At 47.2% G+C, this 22563-nt stretch overlaps 1 protein-coding gene across 5 annotated transcripts in view; it reads left to right on the top strand.

The window, feature by feature from the left end:
• The window catches only part of LOC125030758 (lysine-specific demethylase 3A-like), a 29263-nt gene that overhangs the window by 3550 nt on the left and 3150 nt on the right, over nucleotides 1–22563 (top strand). The window contains exons 1-7 of one of the 5 annotated variants that reach the window (XM_047621048.1): nucleotides 2644–2877; nucleotides 13457–13658; nucleotides 16453–16665; nucleotides 17450–19946; nucleotides 20093–20667; nucleotides 21551–21819; nucleotides 22023–22563. The exon at nucleotides 22023–22563 is cut by the window's right edge and continues 157 nt beyond it. In XM_047621048.1, the coding sequence (XP_047477004.1) occupies nucleotides 2858–2877; nucleotides 13457–13658; nucleotides 16453–16665; nucleotides 17450–19946; nucleotides 20093–20667; nucleotides 21551–21819; nucleotides 22023–22563 (4317 nt within the window). In that variant the 5' untranslated portion in view covers nucleotides 2644–2857. Of the gene's footprint in view, nucleotides 1–2643; nucleotides 2878–4468; nucleotides 4644–13456; nucleotides 13659–16452; nucleotides 16666–17449; nucleotides 19947–20092; nucleotides 20668–21550; nucleotides 21820–22022 lie in introns of those variants that run through there. The other 4 variants (XM_047621056.1, XM_047621031.1, XM_047621023.1 and 1 more) reach the window with 4 other exon arrangements.

Below are 22563 nucleotides of genomic sequence, written 5' to 3'. Positions count from 1 at the left end.
TCTCTCTTGTTCAGAAAAGAGAGAAAGGGGTTAGGACAGATAGATAACGTAGAGAGGATGTGAGGTAGCAAGATAGTGGGAAGGGGGGAGATGATGAAAAAGTCAGGAAGTCGGCGAAAATGATGTCAGGCAGAGAAGTCGTCCTGGGGAAAGACCTGCATGAATGACGAAGGTTAACACCATCGAAGAAGGGAATGTGGAATCAGGGAGGGGGGATAGGGCTGGGTATGGGTGAGGGGCAGGGGGGGGAGGAGTGGTGGAAAGGAGAGTTGTATGGGGTAGGGAGTAGGGGAGAGGGGAAGGTGGCGGGGAGGGGGGCAGCGGGGCATGATTACACGGCCAGGTATGTGGGTTTGATAAACAGCGTGCTACGGGGGAGGAGAGAAAATAAGCACATGTCATTGTTACGTTTGGCATCTCCGTATCGCTCTCTCTCACGGCGTCGGGGCGTTTTAATTGTCCCCGTGTGTTAAAGGTGGAGTGATGGGAGTCTCTCGCGCCGCCGGCTCATGGCATTACGGTTTCCTTGTGTTATCAAATTCGTTGTTGCTCTTGCTGTTTCGTTTCTCTTCGTCCTCTTCTTTGTGGTTCTTGTGGAGGGTCCGGGAGGGGAGGGACTTGGGCTGCCTCGCTGTTGCACACTGGCGGTCTTTGTGGTCTTTACTTAGTAACTGCGCCCCGTCCCTGGTAGAGGTGGCCGTGGTTGTCGCTCTTTGGTGCCTGCTTGCCGTGGCACCAGTGTCTGTGGCGGTGTCTCTGGTGCGCCCGCGATAAGGTTGTGGGGTTCTCTGATGATAGCGCCGGGGGGAAGGAGCAGGGGAAGAAGAAAAAGAGAGAGAGGAGGAGGAGGAGGAGGAGGAGGAGGAGGAGGAGGAGGAGGAGGAGGAGGAGGAGGAGGAGGAGGAGGAGGAGGAGGAGGAGGAGGAGGAGGAGGAGGAGGAGGAGGAGGAGGAGGAGGAGGAGGAGGAGGAGGAGGAGGAGGAGGAGGAGAAGAAGAAGAAGAAGAAGAAGAAGAAGAAGAAGAAGAAGAAGAAGAAGAAGAAGAAGAAGAAGAAGGAGAAGAAAAAGAAGAAGAAAAAGAAGAAGAAAAAGAAGAAGAAGAAGAAGAAAAAGAAGAAGAAAAAGAAGAAGAAAAAGAAGAAGAAAAAGAAGAAGAAAAAGAAGAAGAAAAAGAAGAAGAAAAAGAAGAAGAAAAAGAAAAAGAAAAAGAAAAAGAAAAAGAAAAAGAAAAAGAAAAAGAAAAAGAAAAAGAAAAAGAAAAAGAAAAAGAAAAAGAAAAAGAAAAAGAAAAAGAAAAAGAAAAAGAAGAAGTAAAAGAAGAAGTAAAAGAAGAAGTAAAAGAAGAAGAAGAAGAAGAAGAAGAAGAAGAAGAAGAAGAAGAAGAAGAAGAAGAAGAAGAAGAAGAAGAAGAAGAAGAAGAAGAAGAAACGAGAAGGAGGAAGGGAAGGGGAGGGACCAATTAGTGGGGAGGGGGATGAGGGCCAACTGGTGCCAACGTTAGTGGAAGTCGGTGCGGACGCAGAGGGTCAGTGAGGATCATCCAAGGGAAGGGGGCATTTCAGAGAGATACCATTTAGCAGTGGTTATTACTCAGCGTTTGTGGTGTCAGAGCCTGTGGATGGATTGATGGATGAATGAAGTGTGTGGTGCGTGCGTGTGGTGGAGGAGAGGTGGTGATGGAGTGACTTTGATGAGGTTGGATTTCGTAATAGGTCTGTATCGAGGCGAGATAGTAATAGTTCAAATGCCCTGCTTTTTCTGTTTTCGATTTTTCTTTACTTCCTTAAAGATTCGGGGAGGGGGTTTTACTTGTAAGATTGTGAGGCTTGTATTATACAACTGAACGAAGTGGATGAAGCATTTCTTCATCCACAAACGAGTGGACGAGTGGATGAAGCAGAGCTGTTTCTGCGGCACACGGCACAACGGTCCACGGGCTGGTAGTGGCGGAGGGTTGTCAACTCGCGCCAACCAAACCACCCAACAACCACCTCCACCGTCTTGGCCTCTTCCCCATCCACCGCTCCTCGCTCTCCTTCCTCCCCCATCCACCGCCCCCCACCCCTTCACCTTCTTCCACCGGAGCCCCCCTCCCTCGTCATCCATTACTTCATCCACGTGAAGGAGCGAAACAGAATGGTGGTAGAGGGAGGTGAAGGTGAAGAGGCAGAATTAGGTAACAACCGCAGCGAAGGTCTGGGGGAGGAGTGTCGGCTGGGGAAGGAGGGAGAGGGTGGGAGATAGTCAGACGGGGGTGGGGGGTCGGGGAGAGCAGGGAGGGTTGGGGTAAGGAGGAGGAGAAGGAGGGGGAGGAGGAGGAGGAGAAGGAGGAGGAGGAGGCGGCGGCGGCGGCGGCAGGCGGGATGGAGAGAGAGGAGGTAGGGATGGATGGGGAGGGGGGGTTGAGCGGGGGAAAGCGACCTGACTACAAGGAAAGGAGTTGATATTCCAGATTTTCAGAAGACCAAGGATTTGTAGTGAAAACGAGCCGATGGCTATGGCTGGTATAGTGTCATAACCGCCTGAACAACGGCCCAAGAGCGCGCTACTACCAGATTGCCAAGTACATTGAAGTGTAGTGAGTAAAGCGAGTGTGAGTGTGTGCGTGTAGGGTGGCCCCTCCTCTCTCTCCCTCCCAGTCCCCCTCCCGCGGGTCTCCTCCTGCCCCTCCTCCCTCCCGGCCGGCCCCCCTCCCCAGCGCCGCTCTCCGGCCCCGCGCCAACTAACACCAGCACCAGCACCAGCAGTCTCGTCACAGTGGACATAGCAGGGGGAGGCCAGCCACGCGCACTCCCGCCACCTACCTGCCTTTAATGTGGATCTACGGTGCACACGGCCTGGATCGCATGCCAGTGTGATGTATGCGTATACTATGATGTAAGTGAAGGTGATCTTTGCTCGAAAACGGTGAGGATTTTGCAGTGGAAAGTGAATCAAGGTCAGAGCGGAGAGGGAGGGCACCAAGCGTCGTGTGCTGGAGACAAGAGCGTGGTGGTGGTGTTGCCTCAAGCTTCCCTAATGCTCGCCACCCTAGCCCTGGACGTGGATATAGCCTAGCTGGTGTAGTGTCGGTGGTGTTTGTGGTGTTAGTGAAACTGTGTGGTCAGGGGCGGCGAGGAGCCCTGCAGGCGGGAGTGTGGGTGGAAGGTGGTGGCAGGCCCAGCGTGTTCTTTGTTTGGGCGGTGGTGGCAGCAGCTGTAGTAGCACCACACACACTCCTTCGCGCCTCTCTCCTGTATGGTGCATCTCCTGTCACCACACCCAGGCTCACCTGGTGGGGATGAACCGAAGGGGGCAGGCAGGACCCCGGGCATGTGGCTGATCCTGAGCTGTGTAACACCAGGGAAGTGACTACTGGGCCGCACCCGCCTCCCTCCCTCCCCCTCCACCCTGGCCCACCACCTCGCTCCCCTGCTCTCCCTCCCCTCGCCCCAAGGCTCGCTACAATCGATAACCCCGTGATAAAACTCCCCAAGTCTCCTGGCAAACTATGGAGGGAATGTTGCATCCCGCACTCGGGGCCTTGTCATCGCGGTGCTGATCGGAGCCGCTGAGGTGCTGTGTGTGTGTGTGTAGACGTGCTGTGTGGGGCGCTGAGGGCCTGGCGTCGCTGCTGTGGCTGTGGCAACACATCCCTCGACCCGCACCGGTTGCAGCTAGTCTAGCCATAGCGACGTTATAGTGCACGTGATGGTGGATGTGGTGATGGTCGGTGTGATGGTGATGGTGGTGGCCCAGGAACTCGCGTGGAGCCGGTTCTGAGGTGGTGAGTCACAGCGTGTGTACATGTACATATGCTCCATGCAGTGTGAGTTCCCTCAGTGTCTGTGTACGCAAACGTGTGTTTGAGTTTGCAGTAATCAGTGAATGTCTTTTCTCCGCGCGTGCGTGTGCGTGTTGGTGATGACGGAGCTGACTCACTGTGACTCATCCTACACCGAATTACGGAAACGCAGCCGCGGCCCTTCGCTGCTGTGACTCGTTCGCCACGCGTGTACCTGCTGTGGATATCCCAGATTTGCCACAGAAGTCCTCCAGACACGCTGCGACCTGTCACGAGGCGGGAGACACAGAGGTCACCCTGGCTACCCGCACTCGCACCACTCACCCTACATGCTGCACTAGCTCAGCGCCGCGCCAGACGCCGTGCTCGCAGGCATACGCTGTGTACGTACCGACGGTGTGTGCGTGCACGTGTGTGTAGAGCAAGAGTGCAGTTCTGTGTCGCAGGTGTACGCGAGTGACGTGAGCACCTACGCCTTTGGCCGAGGTCGATGTGCGTAGAGTAGTAGCAGGTGTGTAGAGGCGGTGAGCACGGCGAACGTAGCCACAGCAGCGTGTGTATGAGTGAGTGTGATGGTGGTAATGAGGCCAACCGTTACCCGTGCTCATGACGGGGCTCTCCCTTCGCCAGGTGAGCTGAAGCACGCAGGTGTGTCAGCCTCGTCGACCTCACTAGGGAGAGGATGTCGGTGCAGCCACATGGAACATGTGTACAAATGCATCCAGTCGGGGTATAGATGATGTGAAGGGTTAAAGAAACTGGCATAGAGGGAGAGAGTGAGGGCGAGAAGGGAATGCACTGTTGGCGAGAGTGAGGTGTTCTTGGTACTGCTGGAGTGAGCTGTGTCGTCACCACAAATGCAAGTATTGGTGACGTGATGTGTTGTGGCGGTTATTGTGAGGGCAGTTGAAATTAAAATATGCTGATGTCAGTGCGTTCTAATGAGGATGCAAGTGTTTAAGGCGCGTTTTTATGGCGATGGAAGGTGGCATGTTGTGTGACTGCTAGTGAGCTTCCTCCTTGTGTTTTTTTTGGTTAGTGGGATAGCTAGGACGCTCGAGAGAGAGTGAAAGAGAAAGAGAGAAAAGGCTTAAGACTCAGTGACTCAGTGCTGTGAGTACCCCTCCCTCCTCCTCCCCGCCCTATCTCCCTCTCCTTCACACACAGGACATATCGCCTAGACTCGACCATCGCAGTTCTCTCCCCTCCTCCCTCTCCCCTCCTTCCCTTCTGTCTCCCCGCCCTTTCTCCCCCTCAGACAGTTAGCCACCTCTCTTAAGGCTATTGATCACGGCCAATATGGGAGGGTTACACGGAGCCCCGGGGGTTGTAGAGATCGGCCGTCTGTGTTAGTCCTTCGGAGCGAGTTGGTAGGGTTGTTCACTCTTGCCAGCTGATTCTTGGAAGTGTTTGGTGGGGGGGGAGGGGTAATAGTTTGTGGTGAGCGGGAGTATTGGCGGGGAAGTGTTGAGGGAGGGAGAGGGGAATCGGAAAGTTGACTGGGGAAACTCCCGCGTCTGTGTGTGAGTGAATTTAGAAGAGAATAGACGAGAAGAGAGAAAGGAAGAGGGAGAGGGAGAGAGGGAGGGAGGGAGAGAGGGAGGGAAGCGAGTAGCGAATCTACTCCTGTATGCTTACGTAAATAGCCACTCATAATTGGGCTTATCCTGACGGTGATAAGCCTTTATCAAGGTGGAAGTCCGGAAGGCACAAGTTTTTCGTTATTCTGCATGTGGTAATTCCCACTCGAAGTATTTCTGTCATGTTTGAGGAGGTTTAGTAAAAAAAAATAGTGACTAGTGGGTGGAAAGTGAGAGAGAAGCGACAGAGATTTGGTGGTGTGTAGGTCGATTTATTTATTGTTTTTTTTAGAGGGTGGAAATGCCTAAAATTGCGATAACGGATTCGGTGACGAGGAAAATAGAAATGGTTATTGAGAAAGGGGAGAGCAGATAAGAGGTGGCGCGAGATAAGATACAGGGAGAAAAATAAGCGAATGAGATTTCCAAGCGAGACCGGCGGTTCTCCCAAGAGGTCGGAGGGTAAGAAAGTAAAGCCAGGTCAGCGCTGACACCCGTTTTGATATCTTGAGGTAGGGGGAGGGGGGCTAGAAAAAGCATGACGTCAGCAACGCCAACGTTTAGCTTTGGAGCACATAAAACTGACGTTATGTTGCTACCTATCGCACTTGGTCGATTTTCTCTGATATATATGGTACGTCTTCATTAGAGGCCCGAAGCATACACTACCTGAAAGAAACCACACACACACACACACACACACACACACACACACACACACACACACACACACACACACACACACACACACACACACACACACTCACACTCACACACACACACACACACACACACACACACACACACACACACACACACTCACACACTCACACACACACACACTCACACACTCACACTCACACACTCACACACTCACACTTTCTCTCTCTCTCTCTCTCTCTCTCTCTCTCTCTCTCTCTCTCTCTCTCTCTCTCTCTCTCTCTCTCTCTCTCTCTCTCTCTGGGCAGAAAATAAATAAATAATGAAGGAAGAAGCAAGAGCGAGGGAGATGTATTCGGGAGGGTAAAACGTGGAAGAGGAGAAGAAATATGAATACGTGTGAAAGGCGGGCAGCGAGCCAAAACGCGGAGCCAGACTGACGGCGGTGCCAGATCCCGATACAAAGAGCGCAAAGGTGGCACTGGCGTGTGTTTGTGTTGTGAGGCACTTCCCTGGGGGTGGGGGGGGGGGTGATCTACTTGCTGTTGTATTTTGTTTATTTTCTTTCTTTTGGCTCTCTGTTCGCGGGAGGACCTCTCTCGCGGGCTTTCGGGGTAATCGGCGCCCGTCTGCTTGGCTGCCTTCGCCGGTGGCCAGTGCTATTAAGATGATTATTTCATCAGAATATTGATCAACTTTGATTGCAGGCGGTTAATGCTCGTGCATTTTTTGAGACTTATCTTTGGTAGTGTGGCTCGTGCAGTGAGTTGTTTATGTGGTTTCGCAAGAAAGGCCAGAGAAGGCGACGAATTGACGTATTTTAACGGTCAGGTACGGTCAGTGACAAGAGAAATGATTAATACAAACTACCTGGCAACTGCGGCATTTATGGCAGGTCGGGGAGCGGGAGGGGGGGAGGAGGCGAGGTAGAGGGAGGGAGAGGGGCTGGAGCGACCGGATAGGGAAGGGAGGGGGAAGGGAGGAGTACAGAGGAGAAGGGAGAAGGGGGAGGGAGAGGAGGTGGTCAACCACTTGTCTAGCTGGAGGTCACAACGGAGCTTCGCCCACCTCGCCACAACCCTTTTTGCGTGGCTGGGAGGGATTGGTGGAGATGGCCGCGCTCTTTGAGGGTATTGTGCGGACAGTTACGTACACACACGCACATACGCTCGCACAGTATACACTACATCCGCACACGGACACATACTGGAATACTCAAGTTCCCATAGGTTCCCACAACCCACAGTCTCCTCCTTGTCTGCAATTGCTCCCATCTAATCAAATCCTCTTATCCTACAATGTAGAACTAGTAATTGATGATTTATTTAGTTGATATGGACGCTTCTGAGGGAGTTAATTGTATTATTGTACTATTCTCTCTCTCTATCTCTATCTCTCCCTCCCTCCCTCCTTCCCTCCCTCTCTCTCTCTCTCTCTCTCTCTCTCCCTCCCACCCACTCTCCCCCTCTCCCTCCCCCTCCCCTCCCTCTCCCTCTCCCTCTCCCTCTCCCTCTCCCTCTCCCTCTCCCTCTCCCTCTCCCTCCTTCCCCCTCTCTCTCTCTCCTCTCTCCCTTCTCCCTCTCTCCCTTCTCCCTTCTCCCTTCTCCCTCTCTCTTTCCCCCCTCCTCTCTCTTTCCCCCCTCCTGTCTCCCTCTCCTTCCCTCCCTCCCTCCCCATTCTCTCCCCCCCTCTCTCTCTCTCTCCCCTCTCCCTCTCCCTCTCCCTCTCTCCCCTCTCCCCTCTCCCTCTCTCCCTCCCTATCTCCCTCCCTCCCTCTCTCCCTCCCTCTCTTTCTTCTCTCTTATTTCCTCTTTCCTCTTTCCTCTTTCCTTTTCCCTCTTCCTCTTCCCCTCCCTTAGCCTCAGCCCTTCCCTCAACCTCTCTTCCTCCCTCCCTCTTTCCTTTTCTTCTCTCTCTTTCCATCTGTTTCCTCCGGACAGCGATATCGTATTAAGGTAAAAGACCAAGGTTTTCCTCCTAATCTATCCTGGATATGCTGTATTATATTACATCATAATGTAGGGTAGTGAAGACCGGAAAATTTAAGCTATTGGTTGTTTCATGATAACCAGGGATTTCGTGGTTGTCATGTGTTAGACGGGATTTAGTGGTTGTTTGGTATTAACTAGGGGATATAATCGTGTTAGTTATTTTCTTAGTCCCCCTTTGCCATTCTCAGTGCAAAAAGTTTGCTCAGTGTGTAGAGGTATCGAAGTCGTGATGTTAGTAAGAGGAGCACGCACGTCTGTACGGAAGATGGTGCATAGTAGGAAAAGAAGGTTTTTGTGGAATGTCCTCGTTTGATTGGAGTTCCCGGATGCACAGCTGGTTGGGAAGGTGTGGAAGTGAAAGGGCGGGCTAGGAAAGGGCGAGGGAAGTACTACAGAGGTGAAGGCGGCCCGGAGAAGTACTGCCGGGTGAGGATAGGGCGAGGGAGTTGCTGGAGTTTCAGACAACATAAAGACCTTCCCATGACCTTGAGGCGCCCGACCCAGCAGCGTCTGCCTGCCTGCCTCCATCACCACTACACCTTGTGGCTCCCACTCTGGTTTCTCCCCCTCTCTTTTCCTTTTCTCTCTCTCTCTCTCTCTCTCTCTCTCTCTCTCTCTCTCTCTCTCTCTCTCTCTCTCTCTCTCTCTCTCTCTCTCTCTCTCTCTCTCTCTCTCTCTCTCTCTCTCTTTCTCTCTCTCTCTCTTTCTCTCTTGTCCTTTCTCCGCTCTCAGATCTTGTGCATCTTAATCCCGCGTCCTTTACTTGGTCGTCTGTATCCCGTCCCTTCATTGGTTGCCTGTGCTTTTCAGTTCTTGTCTGTTGCTTTCTCGATCTTCTCTTTTATCCCCTCATCTTTTCTCTCATTACTTCTGTTTTGTCTAATCACTTCCCGCCCTCGCCACTTCCTCTCCGTTTCCTTCGGAGCTTGGAAGGCAAGCAGACTGCACATGCAAGTGTTGGCACGGAAGACAAGTCAAGTTGCTACTTGTTGACAGTAGCAGTGGCAACTTGCCTGGAGAAGAGGGATCAACTGGCAGCTTCACACGGTGCTTGGGCGGGCACGGGCGGTGGGAGCTGCCGTCGAGTTGGCGAGTGCTGGGCGGCGTCCCCTTGGCTGCTTGTCAGGGTGGTGCTGCTTACTGGAAGAGACAGAGACAACCCCCCCCCCCCCTCTCTCTCTCTCTCTCTCTCTCTCTCTCTCTCTCTCTCTCTCTCTCTCTCTCTCTCTCTCTCTCTCTCTCTCTCTCTCTCTCTCTCTCTCTCTCTCTCTACAGAGGATAGACATAAAAATAGGGATGGAGCGTGAAATAAAGAGGAAGGAGTGAAAGAAGGTGAGATGGAGAGGCATACATAGAGAGATGTTAAATGTGTGGGAGCATGTCTCTCTAGGTGGGTGGTTAGGGTGGGGAGCAGTTGAGCCGCTCGCACGGTCGCGATCAGCAGGCGGCAGGCTGGTATTTCCGCTTTCTCTCTCTCTCTCTCTCTCTCTCTCTCTCTCTCTCTCTCTCTCTCTCTCTCTCTCTCTCTCTCTCTCTCTCTCTCTCTCTCTCTCCTCTCTCTCCCTCTCCTCTCCCTCTCCCTCTCCCTCTCTCCCTCTCCCTCTCCCTCTCCCTCTCCCTCTCCCTCTCCCTCTCCTCCCTCCCTCCCTCCCTCCCTCCCTCCCTCCCTCCCTCCCTCCCTCCCTCCCTCCATCTCCCTCCTCCTATTCCTCCTCCTCCTCCTTTTATCTCTCTTCTTTCATTCTCTCTCTCCACCTCCCTCTTTCCTCCCCTCTCTACTACACCGCCCCCCCCCCCCATCCTCTACGCTCCTTCACACTTCCACTCTCTTTGTGAAGTGTTACGCGTTCGGTAATGCTTGAGTAATAATGGACGAGGCAGGAGGGGAGGGTCAGATTCTGCCTCGCATATATGGCGTGGTATCTCGCGCGAAATGATTCAGCGGTAACTGTACTTTATAGTATGGAGGGACTGATCTGAACTTAAGGTAAAATGTTGTGAGTAATTACAGAAAGCCTTTCTGTTTCTGTAATTAGGGAAAGCAAGAATTGAAGGTTTTAAGCAGAAAGAAAGGGTGTTAATAGGTGACCTTTTGGTGTGTTCAGAAGCGATTCTCCGGCTAAGTCCACAGGTCCAAGGTCAGAAAGCGAGCTCACAGCTTTAAGGATCCTCCTCTCTTTGAGGTATTGATCAGGACCTGTTGTCATTACGGGAATCGTGAATGGGTAAAGAGACGTCTTAATTGGAAATGTCTCCTGGGAAAGGATCGAATCTTCAATGGTGACGAGCGCACGGGCGGGAATTTGGTGGGAAATTTAGTAATTTGTACATATTTCTGCGAATTCGTGGCCTGGGTAGGAGCTTAACGCTGGAATCGGTTGAGAGAGAGAGAGAGAGAGAGAGAGAGAGAGAGAGAGAGAGAGAGAGAGAGAGAGAGAGAGAGAGAGAGAGAGAGAGAGAGAGAGAGAGCTAGCTAGCTTAGCAGTCCATGGGTGGTAATTTATTTGTCAGCATACAGCACACGCCAACAGGAGTTGAGAGAGTCTGAGTTACAGATCTTCTGAGTAAGGGAAGCCCTGCCGGTGATATTCCTGTGACACAAGAGGACTTGGAAGTGCTCTCCTTTTTATTATTTTTTGCCTACTTGGCATTTCATTTTTCGTTATGTTATCCTGTTACTGCCTCCTTTCAGTGTTCCTTCTCTAATCACCCTCCTCCTCCTCCCACTCCTCCTCCTTCTCCTCCTCCTCCTCCTCCTCCTCCTCCTCCTCCTCCTCCTCCTCCTTCTCCTCCTCCTCCTCCTCCTCCTCCTTCTCCTCCTTCTCCTCCTTCCCCTCCTCCCCCTCCTTCTCCCACTCACATTCCTCCTCCCCCTCCTCCCCCCACTCACTCTCCTCCTCCCCCCTCCTCCCCCCCACTCACTCTCCTCCTCCTCCTCCTCCCACTCCTCCTCCTCCCACTCCTCCTCCTCCTCCCACTCCTCCTCCTCCTCCCACTCCTCCTCCCACTCCTCCTCCCACTCCTCCTCCTCCTCCCACTCCTCCTCCTCCTCCTCCCACTCCTCCTCCCACTCCTCCTCCTCCTCCTCCTCCCACTCCTCCTCCCACTCCTCCTCTTCCTCCCACCTCCTCCTGCTCCCACTCCTCCTCCCACTCCTCCTCCTCCTCCCACTCCTCCTCCTCCTCCCACTCCTCCTCCTCCCACTCCTCCTCCTCCTCCCACTCCTCCTCCTCCTCCCACTCCTCCTCCCACTCCTCCTCCCACTCCTCTTCTACCTCCTCTTTCTCCTTCTCCTCCTTCCTCCTCCTCCTTCCTCCTCCTCCTCCTCCTACTTGCCCTCCTCCTACTTGCCCTCCTCCTACTTGCCCTCCTCCTACTTGCCCTCCTCCTACTTGCCCTCCTCCTACTTGCCCTCCTCCTACTTGCCCTCCTCCTACTTGCCCTCCTCCCACTTGCCTTCCTCCTCCCACTCTTCCTCCTCTTCCTCCCACTCTCCCTCTTCCTCCTCCTCCTCTTCCTCCTCCTCCTCCTCCTCTTCCTCCTCTTCCTCCTCCTCCTCCTCTTCCTCCTCTTCCTCCTCCTCCTCCTCTTCCTCCTCCTCCTCCTCCTCCTCCTCCTCCTCCTCCTCCTCCTCCTCCTCCTCCTCCCCCTCCTCCCCCTCCTACTCCTACTCCTATTCCTACTCGCCCATTTCCTCCTTCCTCCCCCCTCTCTCCCTCCCTCCCTTCTTGTCTTTCCTTCTTTTCCTAAATGAAGAGGCAATGGGAAGAATGTTACTGGTACACCCAATCTTTTCTCGCCATTGTTTGTAAATCTCCAAATACCAACACCTTGTGCTGTGTCAGTCGCCATTTGTCAGGTGTCCGGTAATCTGTGCGTCTTGTCAAAGGAGAGAAAAAGAATGAAAGACAAAAGTGTTTATGCAAGAATTGTTCAATATATGGTAAAAGCATTCCAAGAACCTGTTTTTTGTGGTTTTGTTTGTTTGAACATGTGTGTGCAAGGATGTATGCATTTGCAGCTGCAGTTTCTTATGATGAGTTTGATATTAGAAGCTCTGGTGTAATAAAATGTTGCACTGTTTATGCAAGGCTTTGTTGGAATGTAGTTGTTTGTTTTTTTGTTTTAGTCTCCATTTTAGTGCTCTTTTGTTTGCTTCTTCCCTTTTTTCTTAGTATGATTAATCTCTCTAGGATAATCTTGTGTCATGTGTCAGTTGGCAAGGCTTTTTTTTCTTATTTTCCTTCTCTTTACAAATGTGTGTACATTCAGAGCTTCAGAAAATCTATCTGGATGCTGCATACTTGCAAGGCAGCATATTGATTATCCATTGCAAGCCAGAAGCAGTGGAGTAAGGTTTTCTTGGATCATTATTATTTTTTCTCATTACGTTTTATCACCACCACCACCCCCACCACCATACTAAGAGATCCATAGCAGCTGGGAATCATTATATTTAGTCTAGTCTTTAAGAGTAAAAATGCAAGTCCTCACTTAGACTGCAAAGCCTAAGAGGGTTCAGTGGCCGGCTTTGGTGGAATGTTGAAATAATAATTATGCGTTGTTGGCTGATGATGTTCCTTGTGTCAGAACTTCTGTTCAACTGTTCTTGTTTTTTTTTTTTTTGTAAGATGGTCTTGTTTAGATTGCTTTTTTTTTTTTTTTTTTTTTTTTTTTTTTTTTTTTTTTTCCTTTTTTTATTATGTCTTATGCCCATTAGTGCCTTAGCCTTATCCTCCTCATCATCCTCTTCCCTCTTCCTCATTTAAGTTGACCTTTTGCTGTTTGGTAGCAGTATCTAATTCTAAAAACACACACACACACACACACACACACACACACACACACACACACACACACACACACACACACACACACACACACACAGAGTACAGTAAGCACATTTTAGCTTCATATGTACAAGCAAACAAGGAATCTCATGGACTTAACATCCTTAAGTGGAACCTGATTTTTTTTTTTTTTTTTTTCTTCTTTTTTTTTTCTTTTCTTTTTCTTTTTTTTTTTTTTTCTTTTCTTTTTCTTTTCTTTTTCTTTTCTTTTTTCCCCAAAACTGTTACAGTCTGGGAATAACTAATATCCCCAAGGCACTTCCCTCTTTATGTTCTAAGATCTGATTGGAATTTGTGATGAAGCTCAAATCCTTCACTGAGGTCCATGATGAAGGAACTCTTTGTCTCTTCTTTTGGGGTCAGCAATTTCTTTTTGTGTGTGTGTGTGTTAAAGGAAAGCATATTGGGTTACATTTGCATTCTTGCTTGGATGTATGCTCTTCTGTGATTATTCTGATTAGATGAGTATAGGGTTATGTAGTTATTAATAATAAAAGGGTCATCAGTTAGAATTGCTTATTTAGTTGTTTGTTTATCATTATGCTAAAATTCTTTCTGTATGAAATAAACAATATAATTATTCTCTTCCAGGCGTGAGGCAGAAGTTCGGGAAAAGGAACGTCTTGCCAAGGAGAAAATGGAGCGTGAAAAAACAGAGAGGGAGCGGAGAGAAAGAGAGGAGCGGGAGAGGGAGAGGAGAGAGAAGGAGAGACGAGAACAGGAGGAGAAGGAGCGTCAGCAGTACCAGGTGGACCAGCATTTTAACAAGACTTTCCGCCTGGCCCAGCACAAGGTAAATGTTCAACACCACCTGGCTAGTGTTGTTTGTCAAAGCCACACTCATCTGTGGCTATTTGCAAATGGTAGAAAAGCCATTGGAAGTATAAAGGAAGGGGTTGAAAGAAAGGGATTGATGAGAAGGTAAGAGGAGACTCTGGGTTTATGTGATGCAGCCATTGATGGAATCAGTTGTAAAGACAGGTTAGTAAGCTAGTAAGCAGCACTTTTGGACACAGAAAGCACTTGGTCAAAAAGTTCAAGTAACAGTTATATTAATAGTAATCAGGAGAGAGTGGTAAGGAAACTGCAAAAGCAAAAGGAAGACATGTATAAATCATTGTTAATATTTGGTATATTCAACCAACAGAGATGATGAACAGTTGCTCAAGTTTACCAACTAGTAAATGAACTGGTGGATGAACTATTGAATGTGATAGGATGGCCGCAGGCAGTTGTGGGTGTTGAGTTAGGAAGAACTGGGTGTGGTCGCGTTCTGATGGGACAAGAAGGCAAAAAGTTGTTTTAGTGAGAGAAAGTGGTCCAGCACAGAGATGGGTCGAATGAAATTTATTCCCTTTAATTTAAGTAGTATTTTCTTCTCATTCTCTGATATTCAGTTTATTTTACATAGCTTACATAGTTTTCTGATATTGAGGAAAGATAGCATTTGAGACTGGCATGCATGGGCAAAGTAGGAAGTATCTAACTTGTTCAGCACTGGAGGAATACTTTGTAAGGTCTGATATATGCTAGATACAGATAATGTTGAATGTTGGATAATGGACCACAATTTGGGTCAGGTTGAAGTCTGGTATTTTGGCATACAAAACTAGGAAGGTGACTGGTTACACCAGGAGGTCAAACAGGCATTGTTAGAGTGAGGTTAACCAGATTGTTTGAATACTGTGTGAAATGATACACATCAGATTTTGAAATCTGTACTTTAGGAAATGAAGATGAAAATTTAAATTCATTTTGGTAAAACATCTGGGAAATATAGGATTAGCATAATCTCTTTTTAGAACTGATAGATCAGCAAAGTATTGTTAGTATATATTTTTCATGTTTTTGAGTGAAACAAAGTTGAATCATAGACACAGACCAAGAATGGGGAAGACTGACAGACACATTGATACGCATTTAATTTTTAAGGCTTAACTTTTTAAAGTGATTATTACAGCATATGTAAAAGAGATTGGCACTGTTTAATGGTTTTACAGCAAAATGCTTGTAATATCTTCAATTATAAATAAGTGAGCTATTGCAATGATCTGAATATATTTATAGATAGTAAGGAACTGTCCTAAAAGCTAAGAAAGAAGATCAACAATGCGTGCTGTGTATTTGTAAAGAAAATATTTTGGTTTAATACCTAGACCTGAGTTAAACTGACTAGTGTTGATAATCAGCAGAATCCTCCAGATGCGCATTGTGTCAATTATGTTACCTAATTGACTAAGCAGGGGCTTCAGGGAAAGGGATGAGACTTATTCTATTTCGTGTGTGCTTCATGAAATTTTAAAGAGCTTCAGATGTTAGCCTTTATATTCTTGACACAAATGTCATGTACACCAAATTTTCTAAGCACATATATGGAATATCTTGAATGTAGCTTGAACTCTGACAGAGAAACTGTGACGGTTCAGTACACCTGCTTGACATGGACAACATTAGATTTTGCTTAATTAGGATGCTTAATTTTCATTTTAGATATCTGTGGGGCACTTTGCCTTGTTTTTTATTCATTTGACTACATATGTATATTGTGAGGATTCACACACTGAAAATCATCAGTAATAAGTTTACACAAGACCTCATACTTTTCCTGTCCTTTTGGCATACAAATACCTTTTTGCTCATTAAGGTAATGAAGGCTTGCATGGCACCCCTCTCTACCTTAGTAGTTCCTCTTGTGAGTGTCCCCAGCAATCCATAAGGGGACTTGAATGGCAGTCATGATTCAATACAGTATTGCCCTGATATTTCCCCCTCTTCATCCATTATTTGTTTTTACTTTTATCTATGCATTCCTTCCATCCTTTTCTAGTGCAGCAGTCTCAGATCTCATCTTTTTCCCTTTCTCTACCCATTTTGAAAATTCCTTAGGTACTTGTCATACTTAAAAATCCTCAAGCCATAGAAATTCTGTCTTTGTTAGAAAAGAGAAGATTCCCACAAGAGCCCCCTTGCTTATCCATGTGTTTTGATTACCTCCTTGTTAAGAAATTTACCTTCAATTCGCTTTTTTGTGTTCTATTTTTTGTGTGTGTGTGTAACATGAATCTTTAAATTATTTGATCATGAGTGCAGAAATTATCCAGACTGTTCCTGCACTGCCTGGAGACCAGCAATTGTCAAATGTTTTTTCTGTGTACTGATGTTGTAATAGGCTGAGTTATATCCTTTTAGAAATTTTATTTTTCAAGTAAATTTTTTTTCAGTGGTGGTTTGTTGTAAGATTAAATTCATAAAAATCAGTTGGTTTTTATGTTCTCCATTTCTATTTTTTCGTGTTTTTCCTCTTTCTTACCCCAAGGGCAAAGATGATCTCACATGTTCCTACTTATTTCAGAATTGTCCGACTTCAAATTGAGGAAACTGAAGCCTATTTTCATGTGCCTTTGAATTTTACATTTTCCATATCTTTCTGTGATGATCTTATATTTTTTTATTTTATTATTCATGATTATTATTATTATTATTTTACCATAAGCTTAGTACATGTTGATTTCATTCTGCTGGATGAGATGGCTGTAGGCTTTAGTGGGTGGGGAGACATGTCTGATGGGGTATATGGTTTATTGTAGCACGGTGGAGAGACTGTCCGCCACATGCCAGCCGAGAACCTCAACCAGGCCTATTACGTCCACGGCTTGACCAACCACCACCATCCCTCCAACCACCCATCTCACAACCACCCCCTTCTCATGACACCACACAGTAAAGCCTACCAGGCCCAAGCGCACGCCCAGGTACGGACGACCGCATCACGTGATAACTCCACACTGGCTGCTCATAGTGTTAGTACCTCGTCCAAATGAATGAACATTGTTATTTGATTGCTCTGTAAGTGATAAGGAAAAGAACTCCCTCACAGCCACAGTCAATGGCTGTATGTGACCACTGCTCAGGCCAGGATAAAGAGTAGGGCTGTCTGTCAGGCTGAAGCTTGTGTGGTTTTGTTATTATAATCATTGTGTGTAATGTAGAAGGGGAAACAGGAAGCATGAAAAGTTGCATGCAAAAGTTTATTTGTTTAAGTGAAAGGGAAAGTGAATTGATGACCTAAAGTAAGAATAATGTATGATGACAAAAATGAATGATAAGGTTCAATCGGGACAGCTCCTACCCATGAGGGTTGTGCAATTATTCTAGGCCTGGCTTGTAGCCTTTGCCTCTGTGTGGCTGCCACATTGTCATGGATGGTTTTATTATGGTGTACAGAGTTTCATGATAGGGACCTGCTTTTTGTGTGAGATGTTTTACTGTCAGAGCTTTATTTTTTTCCCATAATTTCTCTCTCTATTTTCTATGGTTGTTGTTTAAATTCAATGTCAGGAAGTTGCTCCTTATCCTAATTTCATCTCTTTAGAGACTGTTTTGTTGAAATTTTCATGAAAAAAAAAAATTAAATATTGCTTTTTATTTATATACTGAAGTGGGATTCACTCACTTCTAGCTTGCTATATGAACTTTTCCTACTTAACTACCCAGAAAGACCTGATAACTGAAGTCTTCTTTAAAAAATTTTTTTTTAACAAAGCCAAGTTTTTCTATGCTTATATCTCATTATTGTAATTTCAGAAGGTTGGTGGATGGAATACTCTGTCTGGTTTGGTCAAAACGGAGCGAATAGATGCAATGGAGGATCGACGTCTTTTGGAGCAACAGCAGCAACAGCATCAGCAGCAACAACAACAACAGCTACAACAGCGTCAGGAAGAAGCCATACGCCGTGCACATGAGCCAGAGAAGATGGTGCAGGAAAGTATATACAAAGCTTTCCGTGATACAGATAGGAATCGGGAATCCTTGGCGAAGATTAGGGGTCCTCCACCAGCACACTCCAGTAAACCTTCAGAGAAGCCTGCGGTTTCCTCAGGGTTGCCCAAACTTGCTGATCCAAGCTTCAACTTGGCCACCTATCCACCAAATTACCTACCCAAAGAGGCCAAACCTCCCCACACTGAGAGGGTCCCCTACTTGCACTACGCTGACCCACGGGACAAGACATCAGTCATCATCCAGCCAGAGATCAAGTATGAAAAAGCCCCTCCACATTCTGTAAGTCCCAAGCAGCGGCCCCCAGAAAGGTCTAGTCCATACCCACCTGGTTCAGCGTACAAACCACATGAACCATCTCCCTCCTTACACAGAAGTAGCACCTCGCATCATCAGAATACTTTGCCCCACAGTGTGGAGTTGACCAAAGCTAGACAACCACAGTCTTCTCCGCACTCCACACCTTCACCAGCACATCCTGACCGATACTATCCCTCAGGGGTAAAACCCCCCCCTCCCACCACTTACCCTCCTAATTTTATAACCGCTGGGCTGGTTCCCAATCCATTACATGTAGCGTCAGTTTCTGCTAAGTCGAAGGTGAGCTCTCCGCCACCTCAAATCTACGGCAAGCCTGGCATAACCACAGGTACTCCAGTGTGCCGTCCTGATTCCAGACCTCCACAACCTCTGCCCCTTACCAGCAAAGCCAGTGGTGTGGGAGGACCACCTCCAGCTCATTCGGGTAGAGGGGTACTTCCTGAATCAAGGCCTTCAATGCCACCACATGAACAGCGGCCACCCATGGAAAGAAGCCCATATGATGCTCGCATCTATCCGCCCACAGTACCGTCTCCACACCATAAACATGTGGTAGCTCCAGGTCCACCACCACCTGCAAGGATAACTCCAGTTTCTTCCCCCCATGTGGCAACACCTCACATTCCCCCACACCCGTCCCCACAACCAACACAGACACAGCCTCTGGATCTGGGCACCCGTGAGGATGCTGCATCTCCCAGCAAGAGACGAACTCAAACTCCAACACCTCAAGATCCAAAGAAACCCAGATTTGAAAGTACAGCTAACCAGCCGCTGTTGTCTCGTGTATCAGAACCAAGCCCTCTGTATCCAACTGCTGCTACTACAATTACCACTGTAGAGAACACAGTAGCTCTTGCAGCCAACCTGTCTCGTGTTGCAAGTCCAGCTTCACGCCCGCCGAGCCAACCTCCAGCTGCTACAACCCCAACTCTTCAACGTGCTGAAAACAGCTCATCGCCAGGGGCAAACAAGATGACGGAACCAGAGAAATCCAATAGTCCAGGTCCTGCTGGGGGTTATGTGCACAAGCTTAAGAAGGCATGGCTCCAGCGACATGAGAGTGGTGTTGAAATCATCCCACCAACAACCACCAATAATTCGGGCTCACTCTCAGTTAGAGTAGCTACACCACCTCCTCCTCCGGCCAGCAGTACCCCCACTTCCTCTAAGCCGACATCAACAATTACTACAGTTGTCAAGTCTGAGCCAAAAGTAGTTGTGCGTAAGCCAAAAGTTGTGAATAGTATACCGAACAGTATACCTAATGGGCATAGCCAAGATATCAAAGATGGGGACTCAAGCTCAACAGACTCTGAAGGGAGTACTACTCAAAAGCCAAAGCGAGGCAAAGGCAAAAGAAAATTGAAAAGAATGAAAAAAAGTAGTGATAGTAATAGTGAGAGTGAGAAAGACAGTGATGCGAGTGAAGAGACAAACCTCAAGAAATCGGGGAGAATACCTTCCAAACCCGACTCTGAACCCAAGAAAAGAGGGAGAAAACCCAAGTCGAAGCCAGACAAAGACAAGGAAGAAGGCCCAAAGCCAAAAAAGTCCAAAGAGGAACCCCCACAAAATGACCCTCTGCAGAAACCCCCAGTATCTCAGCTCAAGAAAACAGGAGAGAGCTTCTTGCAAGATGGGTCATGTTATGAGGTGGCTCCAAAACTACCTAAGTGTCGAGAGTGCCGTTGGACAGCCCACCAGAGGAACAAGAAGATGCCCAACATCTTCTGCCGTTTCTACGCCTTCCGACGACTCCGTTACACCAAGAATGGGCAACTGGCAGTAGCTGGGTTTTCAGACCCCATAAAAGATGTGTCGGTGGATGACCTAAAACTGTGGGTGCCAGACAGTGATAATCCTCCAGAGGACTTGGATGAAGAAACAAGTCTGTTTTTATTGACCCATGTAGGGGATCAGTTCTGTGACCTGGTAGAGCAGGAGAAGGAAGCAATGGCACTCCATATGGGTGATGGTAAGTGTTGATTTCATTGACATTTTTTGTATTAGAAATTGTATAAAGGATTTTACATACAACAAAATATTAGTTTAGAAGTGATATTGATTTTTAAAATAATAAGCTTTTGTATATATTTTTAAACTTTTGATCTTGGGTTTCAGAGACTGTAGTGGCTTGGAAGCGAGTGGTGCAGGGAGTTCGGGAGATGTGTGATGTGTGTGAAACTACTTTGTTCAACATCCATTGGGCGTGTAGCAAGTGTGGTTTTGTGGTCTGTATAGATTGCTACAAAGGACGCAAGAACGGAACAGTGAAGGTGTGGGATGAGGGCGGTAAAGACCGTGATGAATACTCGTGGTTACTGTGTGCATCTAGACTCCCGCATGAGCAGGACAAACTCATGCTTACTCAGATAATCTCGGGGAATGCGCTCCTTGAGCTGGGGGGGAAAGTGCACGAAGTGAGAGACAAATGGAACATCCCTCAGTACTGTGAATGCCCTGAGGCTAAAAAGTACAAAGAACAAGCATCCCAAGACGATAAGAAGAAGCTCAATGGAGTGAATAAAGATCTGCTCAAAAACATAAAGAAAGACCCTAGTAAAAGTGAATTGGTGAATGGAACAGTGAAGCAGGAGAAGACCGAGAAAATGAATGGCAAAGATGAAGAGATGTCCAACTCTCCACTGAACTTCTTTGCTGATGTTGCACTCTCCAGTGACAAGAGAGACAGTGAGGTAAGTGCAAGGAGAGATTGTCATTCTTCCCCTCCTTCTCTTTTTGCCTTTTATAATATGTCACTACTGACAAAGACCAATAGATAAACAAGCAACTAGCCAAAGTCGTTAAAGAAGAGTATTAGATCAACTTTAAAAATAGATATCTTACACCTGTCACATTGTACATGTTAAGTGAAGGACCTTGTTCATGCAAGAATTATTGTGTAAAGGCAAAGTCAAGAACTCTGAATGTGAAATACAGAAATTTGTCAGTTTATAGGTGAATAGGGTGTTTATTTTGTTTAGAAACATGTGGTTCACTCCTTTATAATTTACTTATTTGGTGAACTTTATTGCAACAAAGCAAACTAGATATTTTCTTTTCTTTGCAGAATGTTGTATTAAATTTAATAATTTTCTGACTCTTAGTATATATTTGAATAGGGATAGGGCTATTAATGGTTGGAAAATATGTGCTAATTGTAATGAAAATTGAAAAGTATTATCAATTATTTATATTAGAGGAAGAGGGGAAGCTTGTTTTGTTTTATTTAGCTTGTTGGTGAATAAAATAAGGCCAGGTAATGGTATATCAATTAGTCTTGCCTCTTTTGTTTAGACTTGTAGCAAAGTTTCTTTCACAAAATGAAACTTTATACAGTTTAAGGGCAGTTTTGTAAATGTCAGGACAGTTGGGTGTAAATGTCATTAGCTGATAATGCTATTATGTACATTCGCAGTTGGACTGTTTTCCTTTTTTTCTCTCTTCCATTATTTTATATGATAGTATCTATAATTTTACTGCAGTATATTCATTCTTGTATTATTTATGTCTTGGCTGTGAGTTTGATGTCTCTTCTCCCATCCTAAGTTTCTTGAATGGTTTGCTTGTTTCTTGCAGAGTTCTGACTCAGATTCAGACTCCGACTCAGATGACAAGGAGGGCAATTTCTCAACCCTGCGAGAGCTGCTGATCAGGCCCAATGCACGGCCCAATGGAGGCACGAAGGATGAAAACACACCTCCTACAAAGTCCAGCAAAGAGACCAGTAAGAAGAAGCCCAAGCTGGACACCGTGGATGAAGTCATCTCCTGTGTGATTGACAACACGTCGGACAAGGAGGACACGAAGGATAATGACCCGATGGTGCTCAAACATTTTGTCCGAAAGTAAGTCATTGCTTTCCCAGTGTGGTTTGGTTGTTAATTGCAGATGGGATGTTTATTGTTAAAGTATTTTCACAGTTTTCTTTTGAGCCATAACCTCTGTAATTAGTTAGATAACTTTGATCCATAAGTTGACTCGGCTCATTATATATCTTATCTTTGTACAAGTTTAATGCAGTAATATTAATCCTGATTCTTCTCCTCAGGTACAACTACACTCCTCGAGGGCGTGAGCCACTTCCAATCAGGATAATGACCAAGACTGAGAGCAGCACCTTGTATCCTGGTGTGGCGCACTCCTGGCTCTGTGATGGCAAGCTGCTGCGGTTACAAGATCCCCTTGCACCCTCCAACACACTCATCTTCCAGGATCAGTGGAAGCGGGGACAGCCTGTCATCATTTCTGGTGTTGGGCAGAAGCTCTCTTCTGAGCTGTGGAAACCAGCTGCATTCTCAAAGGACTTTGGAGACATCAAGAATGATCTAATCAACTGTCTCACAGGTAACATTGTTCCCAACCAACCTATGAAGAAATTCTGGGAAGGTTTTGAGAACTATGGCAAGAGACTGAAGGATGAGAAGGGGCAACCCATGGTGCTGAAGCTGAAGGATTGGCCCCCAGGGGATGACTTTGCAGAAATGCTGCCCTCAAGATTTGAAGATCTGATGACTGTTCTACCAATGGGAGAATATACGAGAAGAAATGGCCGCTTAAATCTTGCTGGCCGTCTCCCAGAGTGCTTCGTC

This window comes from Penaeus chinensis, chromosome 2 (assembly GCF_019202785.1).
Source record: "Penaeus chinensis breed Huanghai No. 1 chromosome 2, ASM1920278v2, whole genome shotgun sequence".
In the NCBI taxonomy this organism is placed as follows: Eukaryota; Metazoa; Arthropoda; class Malacostraca; order Decapoda; family Penaeidae; genus Penaeus; species Penaeus chinensis.
This window is presented reverse-complemented; position numbering and strand designations above follow the sequence as displayed.